This window comes from Rhinolophus ferrumequinum, chromosome 7 (genome assembly GCF_004115265.2).
Source record: "Rhinolophus ferrumequinum isolate MPI-CBG mRhiFer1 chromosome 7, mRhiFer1_v1.p, whole genome shotgun sequence".
Classification (NCBI taxonomy): Eukaryota; Metazoa; Chordata; class Mammalia; order Chiroptera; family Rhinolophidae; genus Rhinolophus; species Rhinolophus ferrumequinum.
In genome coordinates, this window is record NC_046290.1 from 53140728 (window position 1) to 53163520 (window position 22793).

Sequence of the window (22793 nt, forward strand, 5' to 3'; positions counted from 1 at the left end):
GCAGCCGGAAAATGTGAACTAGGACACATATATAAAATTAGGTCAGTTTCAGGATTTTTATTCACCTGAAAAATGCATGTAATAATACACATTTCTTGAATTTTTGTGGAGAACTTAACAGCTTCCTGAAAAGCAATATCAGGTTCTTATTAAGAGTTAGCATATCAAAACAATGCCAATTTCTAAAAAGAACTTAATTAGCCGATTTTCTATAAAAATCTGCTGCATAATAATCTTTCATTGAGATGAGTAATCAAATAACTTAAATAGACCCATTGGTTTCACTCTATACTCCAAATTAAGCAGTGTCAGGTTCCTCTCTCTATCTTCCGCCCCACATAATACATCCTAGGAAAGCTGCATTTTTAATTGGTTGACTATGTTGTCAGTCACATGGCATGAAAAGTACTGCCTCTGCTCTGTTTGCATTTATGAGTTAACAGATATACTTGGTTTGAAGAAACGGATTCATTTCTTAATGGAAAGAAAAATCTTGTTTAGTTTTTCACTTATTTTTTTATGCATGGGATTTTCACTAATTTTGGACCAGATACTTGGCAGGAAGAATGTAAAGTAAGTAATTGGATATTTTTTAATGCAATGTATCTGTTAACTTCAGTGCAAGTGTGAAATTAGGTGGTTCTGTAATTTCTTTATATTGTTGCATACTACATTTATATATAATTCAAAATAGATATGCTAGATTAGATCATTCAGTAACTACTAAAATCACTGCACTAGAGTTTATAAATAAGGGATAAAAACATAATCTTTATTATAAGAGGGAAGCGTTGTTTGTTCAAAATACCCAAGAAACAATTGTATTACGTACCAAAGTATGTATCTATGAGAAAATGAGTCAGGTTTCTTTTATACTTACAAGTAAATATTCATTTCACAGTTTCTGCTGCCATTATTATGTGAGAAGAGAGTAAGGGAAAACATTTTAAACCTCAGAAATTTATAACTTTCCCCCAAAGAAAAAGTGTTAAATCATTTTAACTGGTAGGAGATGGTAATTGTGTGGAGTGCATACTATTTAAAATTAACAAGCAAAAAATTTTTTTTTGTTTTTCTTTGTCCTTTTGGTTTCTTTCCATATCATATAAGGGAACATATGGACATTTATCTATAAGGAATAATATTCAGAATCTGAATAACAATTAACTTATGTCATATCTCCTAATTATTCATTATGTGCCATCTAAACAAATATAACAGAGAATTTAGTGTGAACACAAAAGACAGCGGCAAGCAGGATGATCTGCCAAGCTTATGTGAAAGAATCTTTAAGTCACCAACTGATAAAAAATTATAAGCACAGGTGTTTTTTATTTGTTTTCCCTCATTGTTTCCAAATCAGTTAGTGCTTTCCTTCAGGTGCACTTTCTAATAATAAGTGACCTGTATTCCTTAGGTGGTTGAAGCTTAACAATGTTTCCTCACCTGGTTTATGCAGAAATAACTGATTTGTATATTAGTACACTGGTAAAATGTACTAAGAACCATAAAAATCACATTTCTCCTTTTGAAGCGAGGTTAATGTTTAAATAATCTTAGGTTCAGAAGAAACCCTAGAAATCACACAAATCAACAATCATTTGAATCTAATAATACATGCTAATTCATCATGAAGGAAGCAGAAGTTGCTGTTTTATGAATGTTCTTTCAAATCATGGATCCGATATTAAAAGTATCTTTCAACTCTTTGAGTAATTCAAGGTTCTTAAGTCTCTAGGAAGGACAAGTGTATTATAAGCCTGATATGTTTCCTAAGCTTGGAGAGAGTAGGGGTCACCACTCTTCCTTTACATATTCCTTCCTCAATTTGGGTTTATGCTTAAACAAAAATGACATCTTTTTCTCCTCACATGGCATCCTGTGTGATCTCCCATTTCCAAACTTCCCTTTCAAAGTTTGTTCATTAATTTGTTAGTTCATTCATGGATGTAACACATTTTTTTAATACTTGGTACTTTTAAATAGCTGGCCACTTTGTTAGGTGCTGGATCTACAATGGTGTACAAGACAGATGTAGTCCCTGCCTTCATGGAACTTTAAGTCTAGTTGAGCAGAGCTCATTGATGAATTATATTATTATGAATAAACTGTGAAACATGCTATGAAAGAAAAGTATGGGAGACTATGAACACATATAACGAGCATCTCTACTAGTCTGAGTAGTTATGGACAGTGTTCATGAGGAAGTGATCTCTGATCTGTGATCTGGAGAATATGGCGGAAATAACTAGGATGTAGGGGGAAGAGGAGAACATTTCAGGTAGAGGGAACAGCAGGTGCTAAGACTGATCAGGGAAGAAGCATTCAGGAAATGTCGCGAGCGACTGCTAGGTACACAGTCTGCGCTGCAGTCTTTTCCTGCAAGTCAGTGGGACTAACCTACGAGAGACCCTTGGTGTACCCTGGAGCCCGAGCTCTTGGGTGGATAACCTGTATCCGTGGTTGCTGTGGGCATGAGTGGAGAACTGAGCACACAAGTTCTTATGCCTTTCACTGTGCTCTTTAATCATACATAGGGCTACAACAACTTTAGCATCAATAGCTACATCACGCCATAATCATAAGTAAATGGTAACAAACCAGTCCTAAAGTCAATCAGAGTCCTGGTGGAGTGAGGAAGGGTGGCGGCCTGGGAGGTGGGTCTGGCAGAGAGGTTCAGTCTGAGTGGAGCAGAGCAGAGTGGAGGATCCCCAGAGCAGAGTGGCAGTGTGGTCACCTCTCTGTCGAGACCGGCTCTCCAAGCTGTTTAAGTCCTGGGTTCTTAAGGACTTCAGTGGAGCCATGTGACATGAGTGACATGACCTTATCAGTCCTCACAGACATGTTTCCTATCAGTCCATGCAGCTGCAGCTTTGTCCATCTGGTGGCTGTTTACTTGTATAAACAAGTTGTTTATCTTCATGCGGAATTTCCACAGCACTCAGTGTCCAAGATAGAGTTATTCTTGCTCATACGAAATGGAGTCATTCTGAGTCATATAAAACCACATTTTTCAGGGGTGCTCTACACAGGGAACTAAAGAATGCTAGTATAGCTGAAGCAGAAAGGGGAGAGATAAAATGAGGTGAGCATAGCTGGCAGCCTGGGGTCTTTCAAGGTCTTTGTACGCCATGGTGGGAATGTGATTTTCCATGATGGAGCTATTTCACCTTCACCTTCATGAAGGCACATGTGGGAGATGAACACCTGGTAAATAAAAAATATGGCACCAGCCACTGCAAGCCTAGGGCTCTAGATTCCTTTTCAGGTATTGCAGCGATCCCTCTTTTTAGAAAAGAGTCTGAACATGTAGTTTTAAAAATAATTAAATTATAAAAAAATTTTAATTATTTTTAAACCTACTTTTTTCAGTGTTCACACACATAGTTTTTTTTTTTTTTTTTTTTTTTAAAGATTTTATTGGGGAAGGGGAACAGGACTTTATTGAGGAACAGTGTGCACTTCCAGGACTTTTTTCCAAGTCAAGTTGTTGTCCTTTCGATCTTAGTTGTGGAGGGTGCTGTTCAGCTTCAAGTTGCCCTTTCAGTCTTAGTTGTGGAGGGCACAGCTCAGCTCCAGGTCTAGTTGCCATTGCTAGTTGCAGGGGGCGCAACCCACCATCCCTTGCGGGAGTCGAACCGGCAACCTTGTCGTTGAGAGCCCACTGGCCCATGTGGGAATCGAACCGGCAGCCTTCGGAGTTAGGAGCATGGAGCTCTAACCACCTGAGCCACTGGGCCGGGCCAACACACACACACATAGTTTTAACCAGATATATATTTTTAAGTTCTTGCTTTAGTGTAGAGATTATGTAGTGATGCAAAAATGCGTATATTTTGTCTTTGGTTGAGATTATGGCTTCCCATAAAATCTTATTAATTCAGTCTTATGGGTGTGGACAAGGCCTATCAAAATTACAGTTTATGTAAAAAGGAAGTATAACAGCATTATTGTATGTTCATGACCATAGATTCATTGAAAAGAAAATAAATCTATGTTGTCTACTAAAAGGTTTTCATTAGTAAATACATGTAAATTTTTAATTAGTGGAGCAAAGTCTCAAGCTAAGCATATTAATGATATGGTGGCTCATTCATTCATTCATTCATTCATATACTTTTATTCAATAAACATTGAACTCTTGTGCTAAATAGATCTTTCCAAATGACTTGATAATTTTTTGTCTTATATAGGTAAAACAGATCTCATAATTTTCTTTTTTTGTTCATTAAGATTTAAAATTGGATACTGAACCCTGTATCATGAAATATGATTTTTGAATAAATAAAGTTCAAATTAAAGAAATTTTAAAAACCTGTTTGTGTATGGTGATATTAGAAAGCTTGAAGCTCCTCAAGAAGTATTGTCTAGGCATTAGTGTTTCTTTCATATGTTCAGTTACTTTTTAACTTGCATTATTGAGCTTGGGATTTAAATAGATAGTGATCTTTTGGCTAAAGCATATCGCTATTATAGTTATATGATTACTTTGATCAGAGCCTCACTTTTACTACCCAGGAAATTAAATTTCTTAGACGTTTTAAAGTTTTACCTTTCCATTTAGCTCTTGTGATCCATTTTGAGTTGATATTTGTGAGATAAGGTACTTGTAACATGTTGGAGCCTGGGATAAAGAAAATGTCCTATTAGCTTCTAAAAATAAAGAACAAGAATCATGCAAGGATTCAGAAAATGTATCTCTCACACCCTTTCACAGGAAGCTACGCCAGCAAAGTAAGGGAGAAAACCAAGAAAGAGGAAAGCACAGGCTCTAATAAACAGTGGATCTAAGCTAGATGATGGCGACACATATTTGGTGGGGAGTGTCATACTTTTCTGTTTATATTTGTGTATGTTTGCAATGTTACATGATAAAAAGATGTGTATATCTTCTAAGTTGGCAATTTCACTCCTAGGAATTTAACTTAAGGAACTTCTCAGGGGTCTGAGCAAACAAGCCACAATAAAGTTCAAATGTAGTATTGTTTATTAATTGTAAAGATCTTAAATATTTAATACGAATGTGGATAAATAAATTGATACATTTGTATGTTATAATACCACATGGAATTCAAAATTATGTCAGAAAAATATGTAATAACATGGAAAAAATATTTGTGGTATATTTTTAAGTAAAAAAAATTGTTTCCAAAACAACGTTTATAAAAATCTGTTTTTAAATTTTATAGAAAGGAAATTATATGTGGGGTGTGTGTGTGTGTGTGTGTGTGTGTGTGTGTGGGTGTGTGTGTGTGTAGAGTGAAACACTGGAAGGATATATATTATAGCTTATAATTTTCAGAACTACCTTTATGGCAATTGAGTCTGTTTTTTCAATAAAAATGGTTGAATTTTTTTGCTTTAATATGTTAACAGTAAGTACAGTGTATTATAAAATTTTTCTGTAAAATATTTTCTTTGAAGAACATATGTTACTTTTTAAATCATAAATTCACTTTTAAAAAGTGGACAGTTTTGACAGGGTAATGTTCTGCTCTTCTACGCTGGGATGTAATAAACCCAAATATCCTCCTTAAAACTTCATATAGATTTTGAAATGTAGCTATTTGTTAAGCATCTTTTTATTTTATTATGTTCTCATTTCAGCTCTCGAACATCTTCAAATAAAGAAATGGCTGTAAAGAATGGTAAGACCTGTAATTGTTCCTATGATTCTTTGGGGGGTTGAGGAATGGTTTTGTTTGTGACAGTCTTCCCGGAATACTGGTGCTTGCACCAACAGTCTGTCATATGAAAATCTCTTAAACTAGTGTATTCTAAATTATGAGCCAAAACAAGCTCAATCCGGTATATTTCACAAGTCTGGTATATTTCACAGTGCTTAGCATATTATTGTCACTGAATTACATTAATCGATCGATAACATTTACCCTTTGTACTCATGTCATTTATTTTACAGATCAACAGAATAATGGAGTTATGAAACCAATCCAGAATTTCACAGTACCAATCACACAGGTATGAATATGTTAGGAAGCTAGATTGTATTTCAAAAAATTTAAAACACATATCAATCAGGTCAGAGCCACTGTGAAAATATAAATGATTCTATTAATAAATAAAATTCTTGCTTGAACTTTGGGTGGGGAAATGTATCATGGTAATCTTATAGTTGAGAAAAAAACTAAAGTTTCACTTGCTCTTGTAAATTTTCATTACAATATTAAGTTTTACTTTTGTTGCTTTCCAAACAGGATTACGGTAGTACCACTTTATCTTTGGTTTACTGGCAAGCTTGGATTGCCGCTACCTGTTAAATTTCTCTTTCATTTGTATACACTGAAGTAACTGGTATGGAATAGTTGATCTAGATAAGTGATCTTCTTTCAGGTACAGACCTGCCTTTGTGACCTCCAGAGTCAGGTACTGAAGTGCATTGTCTCAGGCTTCCTGGAAATCAGCAAAGGTTTCATAAGGTGTAGAACGATGTTCGAATACCTTGCTAGTTTATGTATATGGAATGACCTGGTGCTGCACTGTCCAAGACAGTAGCCACTAGCTACATGTGGCTATTTAAATTGAAATTCAAATGAAATAATATTAAGTAAAATTGAAAATGAAGCTTCTTAGTCACACTGGCCACATTTCCAGTGCACAATAGCTACATAGAGTCAGTGACTGCTGCATTGGACACTGTGGATAAGAACATATGCAATATTGCAGAATGCTCTGTTGGACATTAATGGGATGGAGAATTATGCTTGATTCCTAAAAATCTCCTGTTTCCTTTGTTTAGAATGTTAATTTCTTTATTTAAAGTCCTGCATTATTTGAGGTCTTAAGATATTATTTTCTGACAAGATTACTACCATTAGTTTCATGGCATGGTGTATTTTTAAAAAATAGACTTTATTGTTTTTTTGAGTAGTTATAGCTTTACATAAAAATTGAACAAAATGCATAGAAGGTTTCCATGTACCCCTTCAATCCCTAACACTCCAATTTCTCCTATATTTAACATCTTGCGTTAGTGTGGTACATTTGTTAAAATTGAGGAGCCAATACTGATACATTATTATTAACAAAAGTCCATAGTTTACGTTAGGATTCACTCTTGTGTTGTACATTTTATGAAATTTAACAAATTGATGATATCTATCCACAGTATTACACGGAATTCTATAGCACATAATACTACAGTGTTATATAGAATCATAGTTTTCAAGGCCCTAAAACCCTGCTGTGCTCCACCAATTCATCCCCTCTTTTGTCCCCCAGCAGTGACTTTTTAAAGTCTATATTGATGGTATTTGCAAAGTTGGTTTTTTTTACAATTTGGCCTTTCCCATTTTGGGTGTGTTGTGAAACTGGGTTTATGTGCCTTTCAGGTATACCTATCATTTTAGGCTTGTTATGATCTGGTCCACTCATCTTCTTTGTCCCACAATAACATGGACTCTGGAGCTAGAGAGATCAGAGTTTCAACAGGTTGTGAATTAGACCTTTTACTTCCAAGAAGTCTCTTGTACTATGGAAACTAACTTATCTCTTATATTTTATTTACTTGGTTAATTAGGCCCTCTACTACAATCTGAGCAGACAAGAACATTTAGGAAAAAAACCTTGGAATGCATTCAGCCATCATAGCCCCATTAATGTCTCCATGGGTGGAATTCCCTGCATTCTCTTCTGGACCAAAAGAATAACCATTAAATTTAAGAACCAGACCTGGCTGGACCTTACAGATGAAGCTTTTGGCCAGAAGGCAACAGTGGATCTTCATAACTCAAATTGCAGTGAAGAAAGTGCCATGTAAGTTGACCATTTCGCTGGAGGAAGCCCTTGGGGCCATTTTAGTCTATTAACTGGACGGTCCAGTTTTCTGTCATTTCAGAAAAAAAAAAGTATGCTCCTCTGTACATGACTCAGACACACATCTTTGAGGAAATGTTTAATGTCTAAAATGGAAGAATAAGTCAGAAATTAATTTTTAAAATTTTGTTATTTTTTCCCCCAGTAATTTTCTTCAGATCACTTTAGCTGATTGTTACAATACCTGGTGGAAAATCAGGCTCTGAAACTGAAGGTTTTCAAACTCATTCTGAGAAAGAGAAAAGGATTCCAGGTGTGTTATCACTTCCAAATGTGAGGTGTCAAAGTACTTTCGTCCACCAGGGAGCAAATTACATATCACAGAGTAGAGTCATACATATTCTAGTGGGTGAAACAGAGATGGCTGACTCTAGTCAGGGCAGATGTTTGATTCTAGGGAGTGTTTTGAAGTTGTGGAACAATATTTGCAAATGTGCAAGTATACCTTTGAATGTCCAAATTTCAGAGAATTTTTTAACATGTTTCAAAATGGTTAGAATAATTACTTTCAATTTGAGATAAGCAAATTAAACAAATATCCCTTTCGAAGAGGAAATCAGTTTCCAACGCCTTTCATTGCTTTTCAGTTGTCCAAGAGAAGTTTTTTGCTTGTATTTGTTTTGGTCCAGTGGGAGGAAGTCTGGCATGTCCCACTTACTTTCTATAAACCTCCTTGGTTTCAACATTTGCTGGTATAATGGAGGCTTTTGGAAGAATCTGTTCTGGCCTGGTTTAGATGGGCAGAATGCTTTGTATAAACCACAACATACTGTGTGTGTGTGTGTGTGTGTGTGTGTGTGTGTGTGTGTATTCTTTTTATATTTATATTTATATGCTTTGGCTGGAAACACTTTTATTTCTGAACTTCTCATTTAAAAATTCTTGATGATGGGTAAAAATGGATTATATTAATATAAATTTGCAAGTTATATTACAAGTTTTACTATTTTGTTATGCAGGATAACTATCTCTTGTTAGGGAATTAGGGAATTGTAAGCATAAGCACCCAGAGTCCTCCCAGATTTGTTTATTCTGTTACAGCCCAACTATCAAAGAGACTCCAGCACTGCTGAGAACTCAGGATTTTTTCCTCAGGCTCTAATTAATTCCCTACAGGGCGCTTTATTTGTGGTCAGCTGTGCAGAGAGAAGCTGATTGCCTGGGGATCATCTTGCCTGTCCATAGCTGACTGACCACCCTTGATTCCATTTTTCCTGATCCCAGAATATTTGTGGGGAAGATCAGGGCACCACAGCTTTTTGCTGGGCGTTAGACCCTGATGATCATTGGGAGCCCAGAGACAGAAAGCATGAAAACTTGGCTTCTAGTCCCAGTTCTGCCAGTGAGCTCTGTGACTATACAAGCTGGAGCCACCGTAGGGTCATCCTCTGTGAGATGGAGATGATGGCATCTATCGTTTTTTTTAAAATTCAAGTTTATTGGGGTGACAGTTGTTAGTAAAGTTACATTGATTTCAGAAAAGCAGACACACAGACCAATGGAATAGAATTGAGAATCCAGAAATAAACCCACATAAATAAGGACAGATAATTTTTGACAAAGAAGCAAAAAACAATATAATGGAGAAAAGACAGCCCCTTCAATAAATGGTGCTGGGAGAATTGGAAAGCCACCAATTGCAAAAGAATTGCAAAAGAATGAAACTGGACTGCTATCTGTCACCATGTACCAAAATTAATTCAAAATGGATCAAAGACCTGAAACAATAAACTGCATAGAAGAAAACATAGGTACTAAACTTATGGACCTTGGGTTCAAAGAGCATTTTATGAATTTGACTCCAAAGGCAAGGGAAGTAAAAGCTAAAATAAATGAATGGGACTATATCAAACTTAAAAGCTTCTGGCATCTATCATGTTAGTTAACAGGCCTTGAGCACCTGCTGTGGGCCAGTACCATGCAAGACTTCACAGGCACAAGGTCTGTTATTCCTCACAATACTATTGTGAATAAGTCCCTGAGTCACGGGTGCTGTTATTAGCCCATGTTCCAAGTGAGGAAGTCAAGGCTTGTAGAGATCGGACAACTTGCTAAGATCATGCAGCTTGTACGGTAATAGAGCTGGGGTCTAAAACGTCTTTAACCATGACATTTTACCTCCTCTCTCAGCCCTATTTCATACGGCTGGGAAAATCAAACAAGGAAACGTATGCATGAGAACTGGGAGAACTTGTCAAGTGCTACTTGAAGCAGTTGATTACCTTCCTAACATACTAACGCTAACTAGAGTAACATAGTGTCTAGTTACCTGGTGAAGAGGCATAGGGAAGCTTTGATTTTTGTAATGAATCCATTAATGATTGGGTGGGACCTGACTTTTGTCTTCTTGGTCACCTCCCTGGAATTGTACTCAGGACAAGAACTGAGTGTGCAGCATCTACTTCCTGGAGTCCCGCTCAGGCGAGTGTGAAGGCAGGCTTTCTGGAGGGCCCACCCAAGGGGACGAGTGGGAGGCTTCCCAGGATGGGAGGCATTCAGGGCCCAGCTGCTGAGACCGAGCGTGCCTGATGCCTGAGAATGGAACAGGGTAGTGAGATCCTTTGCCGTTAGGAAATCTTCTGTTCTCAAGAACCAGAAAGGGAGTCCCTGAAAGGCATAAGGCGTAACCACAGAAGGTCAAAAGCACAGATTAAAAAACAGATGACCATATTTTAGCAGTTGGAAACAAAATGTTCAGGGAAAGGCAAATTGTTGGCAGACAGATTAGCTACGGGAGTCTTTTTAAATACTGAAAGCCCTACAAATAGAGCATAATCCTAGCATCTGTCTGTGTTTTGAATTTAGGCACTTACACTCTGAAGAATTCAGAATCCATTTTGAAAGTTGGGAGGGCAAGGCAGTTGGAAGAGTAAAAGAAGCTCCTTTTTGAGTGACTCGCTAGGTGCTATTTCTTTGTGTTTCCAGCTTATGGTGCAGTGCTTGGCACTGAAAAGAGTCTCACTGAATGATCGTTCGGTTTGCTGTGTTGAAATCTGGGCTCGTGTTCTTTAGTCTGCAGCAGAGCATGTTAACAGTTTTCAATGAAACCGGGATGGCTGGAGAAAGTTCTTGGAGCGCCACAAGCACGGAGGCCATTGAGCTGCTCCATGAGGAGAGGGGAGCAGAGATTGGGGTAGTCTCTGCATCGCTTCGCTTTAGGGTTTAGTTCCTTAGCTGTAGAGCTAGTTCATGGGTACCTATAAATTGGCAATAACCACAGTGGTTCCTTTTTAAGTCCTTGGAAAAACTAGAGAAATTTCTGTTAGAATAAGTGACCAGTCAAATTTATAAAGTACTATTAAATAAATGCATTTTATTTCTTTATTTTCAGTAATTTGTAACAGACTACTATAATATTGTTAGAGAAAGTCCCTCTTGAAAACTTGCTTTACTGAGTAAATTAGCTTATAAAGTGTTTGTAAATGAGTGCTTCTAAGGTAGCTAAGCTTATGATGTTAGGGAATAAAAATACTTATAGGTTTATTTTAAATACCCCCTACCTTTCCTCCATAATAGTATTAAAATAAACTTCAGCTCAGTCGCTGACATTTCTCTTTCATGACAAGTGGAAACAAATTGATGAAATTACATCCGTGTGGTATTTTTCTCTAGCTTGTAATTGGATATGTTATAACTATCTACTTTTGCTTTTTTTTGTTTTATAATGTATACTGAGGTGTTATAACTTTTATATATTATAATGTCTCATAGCATTGTCATCCTTTGTGCATTTATATTTTTGACGTTTTCCCATTTCTATTATTTATTTAGCTTTTTATCATTCCTATTTTTAACTTTATTGAAATATAAATAAAATATACTAAGCAGCACATATTGAAAGTGTACAATTTAATCACTTTTGACATATGTGTGCACCCATGAAACCATCACCACACTCAAGAGAGCAAACATTTAATCATCCTCAAAAATTTCCTTGTGCCCCTTTGAAAACCATGGCTCCTGCCATTCCCACCTCTCCAGGTAACCACTGATTCACTTTCTACCATTATAAGTTAGTTTGTATTTTCTAGAATTTTATATAAATATAATCATATAGTATGCGCTCCTTTTTAGTTTGGCTTCTTTAACTTTAGCATAATGATTTTGATATTCATCATATGCATACATCACAACTTATCTATCTGTTCACCTCTTGATGGAAATTTGTTTCTTCCCCCAGTTTTCAGATAACTTTCCAAATAAAGTTGCTGTAAGCATTCATGTACAAATCTTTGTAGGAACACATATTTTCATTTCTCTTCGGTAAATACCTAGGGGTGGAATGGCTCGAATACATAGTATGTGTGTGTGTGTAGCTTTTTAAGAAACTGCCAACCTGTTTTTTGAAGCTGTTCTATCGTTTACCTTCCCAAGAGCACCGTAGGAGAGTTCCGGTTGCTTCCCATCCTTACCAACGCTTGGTATGGTCAGTGTGGGACTGTATTTTATGTTTCTGCGTGGTTAGTAATTTCTGGACACTTTTTACTGGGACCTGGGTTAAAAGATGAGCCTTGGAGTTAGTAAAAGATTTCCCACCTCAGAGGAATGTGGTCACACGTCAAGGAATAATGAGCTTAGAATCACGGAGACATTCCAGGGCTTGGAAGCCCAGGGAAGCTTCTGGTCTTCCCTTTGGAGACATTTATTTACACACCGTGGTATTAGACCTCAGCTGTTTGTTTCCTTTGTGGAGCACTATTTGCGTCCAGGCTAATGAAACTCATCTGCTTGTATTCTGAGATATGTGCCAAGGATTCTTTCCTTTTCTCTTATCAAGGAAAATTTTTGACTCTAAGGAAGCCAATGTTTCTGCTGTCTCAGGAGGTGATGGGGGACTGCGGTCTCTCTCCTATAAAAACTCTCAGGTTCATAATTTGGTGTCCCTCACCTGTATTAGTAATCCCAGCTTGTGCAGGATGATATCTGGCTCTTTTCATGTTGCCAGGGAGAAGAACTGGGTTAAAAGGGAACCAATGTGGTTATTGCCATGAGGAAATCTCATGTTAAATTTCAAGAAAATGTCAATAAATATAGATATTAAAAGGTTAAGAGTAGGTATTTAAAAGTGTTTTTATCACTCTGATTACTATACCATGGTATCTTATAGTGGTTTTATTTTATATTTTCCTGATGACTAATGGTGCTGAGCATCTTTTCATGTACTTATTGGCTATTTGTATATCTTTCTTTGTGTAGTGATTGTCTTTTGACCAGTTTTAAGTTAGGTTGTCTTCTTACTGAGTTGTTAGTGTTATTTATTATATTCCAGATACAAGTTCATTATGTATGTGTTGTGAATACTTTCTGCCATTCTGTGGCTTGCCTTTTTTGCTTTCTTAATAGTGCCTTTTGAAGAGCAAACTTTTTTGAATTTAACAAAGTACAATTTATCCGTTCTTTTAATGGTTCACGCTTTTGTGTTTTTTCAAGAAACCATTGCCTACCCAAGATTGCAAAAATGTTTTCCTATGTTTCTTTTATAACTTTTGTAGTTTTATTTGTTGCATTTAGGTAATTTTGAGGTAATCTTCGAATATAATGTGAAGTAAGGGTTATCCTTATTTTGATAGACTGTATTGTTTCTGTTTTTTTAGGTTGTCTCTGAAGTTTGGTGATGCTGAAAATCCCAAAGGTCTCAGTATAAGGTAGGTATTGGATACCACTTTGGAGTATCATAGGTTCAGCAATTCAGATTAGCTCCATATAATGTGTTCATTCAACATGTAAGTATCAAGCGCCCACAATGTGCTAGGCACTGACATGTGAGATGTCACATCTACCTAATTACACTGAAAAGTCAGTCGCGTTATGTGATGGGATTCTATAGTAACACTTTCTTTGGTTTTTACGAAGGCATCTATGGTTTCCTCAGTTATGGACCTGGAGAACGCATGAACACATGAATGTGAGAATGTGTTACCCTTTACCTCTGAGCAAAGAATAAAATATATTTAAAGCTCCAAGGGCTGAGGCTCTGGTTTGAAGTTATTTTCTGTACAGCTCCTTACAGTGAATCACACATCATTTAACAATAATGAAAACGTGTCTGTTAGCTGAATTCCCCAGCAGACAGTCAGCAAAGGCTTACATTTTTCTGTGTTTATGTATGGAAGGATGCATCTGCCAACAGTAGTTTATCCAAGCAGTTAGGAACTGCTCTGAAGAGGGCAGCAATTTGAAGGCATTAATTTTTTTTTATTATTATTATAAAAATATAATGTTTCCTTTCCTATAAGACCAGTCTTTTAGTAGAGGTAGCAGCTGTGCCTTTAACATTACTTGAAAACCAGCAGAATGTGTTAGGGCAGTCTTTCCTTAGCTGTGTTCTGTGAAATACTTCGGCTCTGTGAAAATATTTCTAAGATTCCCCAGAAGAGGCATTCTGTGATCAAACATGTTTGAGAGAGACTGCACACCATGTGCTCCTCTTGGAGATTCACAGTGTAAATTTGTATATTAAGGTTTCTTTGAAGGCAGGCTCTTTAGAAAGGTTGTTGCGCTTGCTAAATTTGATTAACCTAGTGTTCCCCACGTTTAGCCTTGGAAAGCTCTCTCCTCAAAACACTTGCCTACACATCACAGGACACAAATGTTTAACTAATCATAACAGAGAAAAATGCATGCCGTCACCTTTCAGAGAAACTTTGTAAGAAAAATAGAATCCTACAGCATGACTAAACACATAACATATCTGTTTGATATACAATGGGGAATATTTTTTATTCAAATCATATCTTTTTCCAAAAAGGAAAATAGATTTATGATTTTTTTTTGATGATAATGTGGCAAACACTGTCAGTACTCCATCTATAGCCCCTCAGACATTTCCATTTGAGAGGACTGTAGTCCACCAACTCAACTTTCAATCGCCAGTCTTTCTTGTCTAGAGGTTTTCACTGGCCAAAGGGGCCCACTGCCTCCCTCCCTACCCCAACAGCCCTCACCCAGTGACTGAGAGAGGTGTATAAGTACCCCAGCTCCCTCACCCTCAGATGACATAACTCAGGCATGCATTTTACTCTGGCTGCCATGGTCCCCCATGGGCATTTAGCCCGATTTGCCCACTGTGGAAACTCGCTTAATAATAGGTTATTTCTGGCTGCCTTACGTTCTTTTGTTATTTCTCTTCTCTTTGTTCTACATATTTTGAATGACTAAATACCCAAATAAATTTGGGGTCACCTTCCAAAAATATTTCCTGTATTCACATTGTTATCTCGGGGTCTGCTTCTGTAGAAGCCCGAACTAAGACAAAGTAACATGTCTATTGACAACAGAAAAGTCAGAAAAATTGACTTATAAAAAGAAAAATGAAAATCACCCATAATCCAACCACCATTTGTAATCACTATTAACATTTTGATCTCTATTCTTCCAGAATATTTTTCTGTGCAGTCACACATTTTGTTTTTAGTGAGAAAAATGATCATGGCCTATGCATATTATAATGTTTTTATGTTTGGAGAATATTCCATTCCACAATGGCTAAGAATAAGAGCTCTGGTCACCAGACTGGATTCAAAGCCCAGCTCCAATACTTATTCTCACAGTGAACTTGCCACTTATTTAACCCCTCTGTGTCTTAGATTCCTCACCTGCAAAGTGAGGATATAATATTATCTCTCTCATGGTGTTGTAGTGGAGATTAAATAAAAAATACGCACAAAAATTGTAGAAGGGTGCTAGAAACATAGTAAGAGTGATTGCTATTATTTTTGACCATTATTTATTTAACTAATTCTATAATAATGTCCATTTAAGTTTTTATCAGTCGTTTTGCAAAAATAAAATCAAATGGTAACTCTAAAACAGAAAAAAGCCACCTAAAACTAATATAAAATAATATTGAATGTCAACTATAATTAAAAATAAATATATATATTCATGAGATGTAAAGTATAGCATAGGGAATATAGTCAATGGTATTGCAATAGCTACATATGGTGTCAGATGGGTAGTAGACTTGTTGGGGTTATCACTTTGTGAGGAGTGTAAATGTCTAATCATTATGTTGTTTTGTACACTTGGAGCTAATAATGGAAAAATAAAATAAAAAGAAATGGATTGCAGGTGGGTAGGATCCATCACCCTCTAGAACAAAAGGCCTAAAAAGTGTTGTACCTCAAATTCACCTGGAGGATTCTATCCTCAGGGTTTCTGAAAAGTGCAGTTTTAAACAAAGTTCGAGGGGTCCTGGGACCACACTTTGAGAAACACTGCGATAGACTTTTTTTTTTAACACTTTAGTCTTTGCATGTTATTCGTTAAAAAAATAGTAGTATTTCTCTTAAAAACTAAACTAAACAAAACAAAACAAAAAAAAACAGAAAAAAGCTGAGCTTTCTGTGTTTTTCCTTTTGTAGCAATTGTATTGCTCACTTTTGTGGGCTGCCTTTTCATTTGCTTTCATTCCCACTCAGCAGGAAGCTCTTCTTGTTCAGAACCAAAGTGAAAGGCTCTCTTGGAGCCACTTCTACTACCTGCCAAAAGAGGGCGCAATTGTACTGTTCATAGAGGACGTCCTGTGTCAGCAAATGTAAAAGAGCTTTGGGGGTAATACTGTTTTATGATCATTTTCAGATTCACCCTTACCAGTTACAACAGATTGCCCATGCAGAGCTGGTTTAGTCTGCACCGAGTCGAGATTATCTTTAATAATTCAATCCAAGCAACTTTTAACGCAACTGGCATCTATGCTCTGACAAGTCATTCCTACCACTGCCAGCATGTCAGTAGCCTGCGGCGATATGATGCCCTCTTGTTGCCCAGTGAGACGGATGATATGTCAAGCCTGTGGGAGGTCACTTTTGTTGATTTCCAGGTAATAAACTAAAACATATGATCCTATGTGTTTGGTGCCAAAGAAACTCAGTGTTTGTGTGAAAACACCTGAGATTGAATCATAGGTGTTTAAGGGAAAGAAAGGAGTGGGTACCTTTAAAATAATGTTGGTAATTTTTTCTTTCTCCTCTAAGGTCTGAAATGGAAGAGAATAGTTTCGTCTTCCTGCATACCCCACACCCCTCTAGCTTTCACAGTCAGTTTTATGCAGTCACTAATAATTATCAGGGAGGAATGCCAGCAATCTAAGCCGGAATGAAGCCGTGGCCTGAAGCCCAGTGACTGACACTTCCAAGAGTGCGAGGCCCTTCTAGGGAGAGGAATTATCAGACAATTATTTTATTTCCTTCAGGGAGTGCAGCAGTGATCCTATCGGGGCAGATAAGAAGTACATCTGTAGTGTGAGTGACAGCTTTGGCAGTTAGCGTAGGAATGGAACTGTCAGCCAGGGAGTCAAAAATATCTCAAAGATCCTCTTGAAAATATTTGGGGAAAGGCATGGGGGCATAAGAGGTTCTTTTCACCCTTAGAATGTCAGGCTGAGAGACATCTGTCAAGTTCCTCTGTCCTGTTTACCTGTAAAAAAAGCTTTAACTTGCTCTTCTAACTCACTGAAATACATAGCAGGCACACTTATCCCTTTTATGGGCACTTGACAATCTTTCCCATATATAAATGGAAGTTCACATATCTGTGTATATATGTATATTTATATATATTTAATATATAATAAGTATATTTTTATATATGTATTTACATGCCTCCCCCAAGCTTGGAGAGGTGTGGTATTGATGAGATGCAGCTTGGGGATGGAAGGAACTTGCATTTTAGAGCCCGACAAACCTGGTTCAAAATTACTTCTCAGCCACCTGGGCAAATTACTTCACCTTTACAATTTTCAATTTCTGAATTTCAATATCCTTATGGATGTAAAGAATTCACGGCCTAATTTATGCGGCAACCCCAGGACCGTGGCAGGCATGGATAAATAATAACTACCACTGTGAGCCTCCTCTTGTGTGTCAGCACTGTGGTGTTATTTTATATATTTGTCTTCCAAATGTATCATAATGCTGCAAGGTAGCTATTATCATCCCTGTTTTACAAATGAGGTAATTAAAGCTCTAATGATTACATAATTTTTCAAAATTATATAGCTGGTAAATGGTAGAAGCAGAATTTGAATTCTGGACTGTCTAGCTCCAAAGGCATGTATATGTGTGTATATATATATATATTATATATATATTATATATATAAATATATATATATATATATATTTCTCTCTCTTGCCCCTTAAAAGAGAGGCAGGCAGGAAGGGCAATGGGGCAATAATAATGAAAACAAGGAATAATTCACCCACAATCTCATCTAACTAGAACAGAGGCATTCACTGATTTATGCCTCCACCCTGTTCCAGAAATGATTTATGGTGACTTATAGACACACTACAAGAAAGATAACTTTGCAAAATAGGCGAAGACATAAGGCTAAGAAAAACAAAGGAAGAAAAGAGCAGTTAGAATCACTGGTGAAGTTGGTATATAAAACCACGAGGCCATCTGTCCACCCTGGCTGGGGGTGGCTCAGTAACTTGGCTCTGAAACTTTGGAGCAGTCAGCATAAGAAAGAATCATCATCCAGTTACATGTCCATGGGGTCCATAAGACTACTGAAAATGTGCTTGCGAGAAGTCCGTCCATCCCAGTGTTGTGCAGCATGTGCCGATAGTTTGGACAGCAGCCCTACAGTGAGCACAGCATTGGGTGTCAGAGGTGGGCCTTGTTAAAACACCTTAATGGAAGCAGATGGCAGAATGCAAACTCAGCCCAAGCGAGAGGTGATGGTGGCTGAGGGATGTATACAGAAGGCAGTATCCCACATAGGCTGCTTTGCTGATCTGGCGTACTCCAGAAATAAAGCATGGAGTGAGTGATGTCACATGCATGGCACACTCAGATGTCTCAGGTATGCCAGCTGGGGACTGTGGCAAAGCGTAGCCAGCATCACAAGGAGCGTATGTTATTCAACTCCAGCTAAGTTTTGCTTTGTGGGAATGCCGGCCCAGTGTTGCTGGATCTTTTGACTTGTCAGTAGAAGCTAGAAATCTGGATTCTTACAGGAAGTTGTCAGGGTGTTCAGAACTCTGGGCCAAACAAAACACACCTGTGGGCTGGATACAGCGTACTTGGCTCTCTAGTCCAGAAAAGGGACGGACAACATATCCTTCAGGCATTCTCCACAGATACTGTTCTTAACCAAGTCTTGTTAAGAATTACATGGCAGTCAGTGTGAGGACATTCTCTTTGGCTGGATTTGCAGCATTAATTGAGGCCAGCTTTTATAACTAAGAGCTTGACTCTTCAGGCACTACTCTAAAGATGAGGCCACTTTGCCTTTTCATGAAGGGGGCAGGCCAAGGATCTCAGGAGCCAGGCCAAGAATCTCCTTCAGAATCTGTTTTGGATTCAGTCTAGAGCCTAGACAATTGGGTGAGAAAGGCCCCTAACGTATATGGCGTGATGGGTGGCTACAATCATTTTAGCATGGAAAAGTGTTACGTGTTTCCCCCCAAATAAGACCTAGCTAGACAATCAGCTCTACTGCGTCTTTTGGAGCAAAAATTAGTATAAACCTGGGTCTTATATAATATAATATATAATATGATACCGGGTCTTTTATTAATTTTTGCTCCAAAAGACACATTAGAGCTGATTGTCCGGCTAGGTCTTATTTTCGGGGAAACGGTACTGGGCCTGCTTAAGTCATAAAAACGAGTTCTCAGTAAAGCACTCGTGGATAATTGAATTTTCTGTTGTATTCCTTTAAATCCAACTGGGTGACTGAATAAAGTGATGCAGTACAGAGTTATTTTCTAAAAGCCAGCTAAATGTGGGGGCTGCCTTCCGCAAATGATTGCTGTCGTTTAGAGTAGTTGCTCTGTAGCCTTGTTTCTTTCATTGTGACAGTATTTAGATACTGGGCCAGTTGTCAATTTGAACCTCTCCTGGTTCCCAGTAATTAAAGCACTTCATCTTCACATATGGGAAAGCTTTCTTTTCTGTTCTCTGGATAGGACAGGAGGAGGGGTTGATATACAGCTCTTCCCAAAATCAGTACCACATCTGTAGAGCACGACTGATAAAGAGGTGACGGGAGGAAGAAGAGACAGAACACAGTAGCAGTTCTGGAGTAGTAAACTGAGGCGTAACTCTGACGCTGTTTGAGATGTTGCTTTACTGCACTTAGTGCTGTGTGATTCTGGACAAGTTACTTAACTTTGTGCCTCATTGTCCTTCTCCATAAGGTAGGGATAAAACAGTAATTTACAGGCTCTTGTACAAGTAAATATTAAATGAGTTAAAGCCATGTCTGATACACAAAAAAAGAAAAACCCTCCATAAGTGGTGTGAGCTTTTATTATTTTCCATTTTACCTCATTGAGAATCATGATATCTTGCCTTAAAAGACTCTTTCTGTCTCATTCCTGTCAACAGAATCAAAGGCAGAAAAACCGAGACTTAAAACTCTTTGGGACATCGATACTAAGACACAAAATTTTGAGTGCGTTCAAATTTTAAGAGATACTGCAGCAGTTGTGGTTTGAGATGAACGAGAACATTTCTAAGAAACAGATGAAAACAAGTTTTATTTAATAGCCTTGAATTTCATGGGCCTCTTAATTCTGACAGTCATACATCCTAGAGGAGTTTCTAGGTCAGTCTTGATTTAAAATTAAGTTTCACTGTTCCATAAGCACACTCACATTTGTGAGATCATGCGTTTAAATTATTCAGCAAAAGTGGTCACAATATCTTAAATTTGCCTCATCAGGGGTTCAGAACCCCCAACCCAACTGGGAAGATCTCGGAAGAGAGAGAATATGTCACGTCAGCTCTGCTCCTTCTCCTGGCAGATCCAAGGCTTTCCCATGAAGGACGGACGCTTCGCCGAGGCCCGAGACTGTGCCCCTTCCTTCTCACCAGCCATTCTGATTGGCCTGGCCACGGCCCTGATCCTGCTGCTGGTCCTGGCCTACGCCCTGCACATGCTCACCTTCCTGCGCTATCTGGACCGGCACTACGATTTCATCGCCTCTCCGGCCCACGTCCCCCAGTTGAAAGCTGGAGACGCAGCAGAAGAGAAGGAGCTGCTGAGGAGCCAGGGAGTTGAATGCTACGAACTGAGAAGCCAACCGATCTGCAAAATGTATGTTTAGCAGCACAAGCCCCGTCTCCCTTACAGAGTCCACAGTGGTCTCCAAAAAGAGTTGTTTCTAGTCTGTGCTGTTCGACTTGTGATACAAGGTTTTCACCAAATGGCTTGATTTAAAGAAAAAAAAAAAAAAAGGAAATACATGCACAAAATACATTTTCAAGCATCCACTCACCTACATAGATAGACTCAGGGCAATGAAAAGGGAATTCTCAGGAATCCCACAAAAATAAATATGATCGTTCATTGCCCCAAAGCTACCTTGAAAGCAAAGTGATGTTTCAAGTTAGAGACTCACACAAAAAAATAAAGATGCAATATGAAGAAGGGAAAACACACTTGGTCCTTCTTGCCTGTTGCCAGTTTGCATGTGATAAATGTAGAAAAAATGAATACAAGGTTATCTGGATGTTCCAGATTTAAAAATACCTTGTAACATAGTTCCCATTTTTCAGAAATTAGGTCACAATTTTGTCTTTAAATATAAACTTTTTTTTTTCCTCTTTCACAGAACTGTTTAGAGGCTACACCTGTCAAAATGGTAGAACACTTCATTCAAGGGCTTTTTTTGTCATTCACTTTGCTCTTCAGGCAGCCCAGTTCAATCTGTGAGGTAGGGGTGATGACCTTGGTAGTATCTCCCTTTCCCTTCTGGTCGTAGTGCCAAGGTTTGTCTCATTTGTCTGATTTAGACCTCTGTTAGCTCTCCTGAGTACCACTTGAAATAAACATCTGAGCTAAGTAAAAACAGTGTGCTTGCTTTGCAAACACAGCTTTAAGGCAAATCCCCTAAACCCCCTTCCAATAAGAGTGTCTCCTAAACTCTTCTTATTAGAAGTTCTGGAAGCACCACTAATCTTCTTACTACCACTTTCTTCAATCTGGATTTTCCCATTATCTTTTCCAGTTCCCAGCAGATACTGAAGATTGGCTCACTCTTTATCCTCACCAAAGCTTCTCTGCTATGTCTTCTGTGTTAAAGAGATCTTAAGTACAAAAAGTACACTGCATTTCCCTAACTAGGGTTCCGCACGTGACCTTGGTTCTCCTAAGAGACACTCCAGCCTAAAACTTAGAATGCAGATAGGAGCTATGTAGGGTTGGGGATCATGCACAGAGAAATGGGATCTTCTCTGCAGCTGTGTGGATGGGTCCACAGTCTGTTGCCATCTTAGATGCCAATGAGCAAATGACAATGGCTATGGGGTTTCTGATAGAACAGTCTCCTGTTGGACATTTCTTCTGGCTGCGTTATTCTTGGCCATGAATGTAGGTTTGCTTCCAGCCCTTGCAGAATTCTGGAAGCTCCTAAAACTCTATAGTGAATTCCTTTGTGTTTGAATACCTAGAGGAGATTCTGTAGTCTACAACTAAGAGTCTTGATTTATGTACTTATTAGTACCAAAGATGATTGCAGGGAACAGACCTTCAAAAAAATGGGAATCTAGGATTGATTATCTGACTCTGGCTTAAAACCAGTGGGGATTCTGTTAGCATTAGGGAATAGGAAACTGAAAGCCCACATCATTCCGTAATGAAACAGTTTGATTTTCACTGTGTTGCTTTGGTTGTCCATTGGCGGTATAAATGGTTGATGTGATGGGCTATAGGTACATGTAGGGCAAGCATAATTCATTATTCAAACTGTGACACTTTTGAAGGTGAAAGGGACTGTCAACAATTCCAAGATAACAGACGTGAAGAGGGTGGTGCCATGCAAACTGGGATGTATAGTCACCCCAGGTATGGGAGATACACTGTAGAATAGGCTGGCTTTCTATCTGCGCCGGAGAGCTTATAGAAAGAAAATAATAGCTCAAGATCTTAGCTTAGCAGCTCAAGGTGTGGTCAAAGGCCTGGGGCAGATCTATAAGGATCTGTAAGGAGCTCTTACCTCTTGTCAA

At 38.0% G+C, this 22793-nt stretch overlaps 1 protein-coding gene across 1 annotated transcript; it reads left to right on the forward strand.

Moving 5' to 3' along the window:
• The first annotated feature begins 445 nt into the window (after nt 1–445).
• On the forward strand, nt 446–21873 carry LOC117025027 (V-type proton ATPase subunit S1-like protein). Its single transcript, XM_033110795.1, has 7 exons — nt 446–573; nt 5608–5648; nt 5921–5979; nt 7538–7773; nt 13428–13478; nt 16414–16654; nt 20591–21873. Exons 1-7 carry the CDS (start codon nt 479–481, stop codon nt 20891–20893), a joined length of 1026 nt encoding a protein of 341 aa, XP_032966686.1. The 5' UTR covers nt 446–478; the 3' UTR covers nt 20894–21873.
• Nucleotides 21874–22793: the final 920 nt, after the last annotated feature.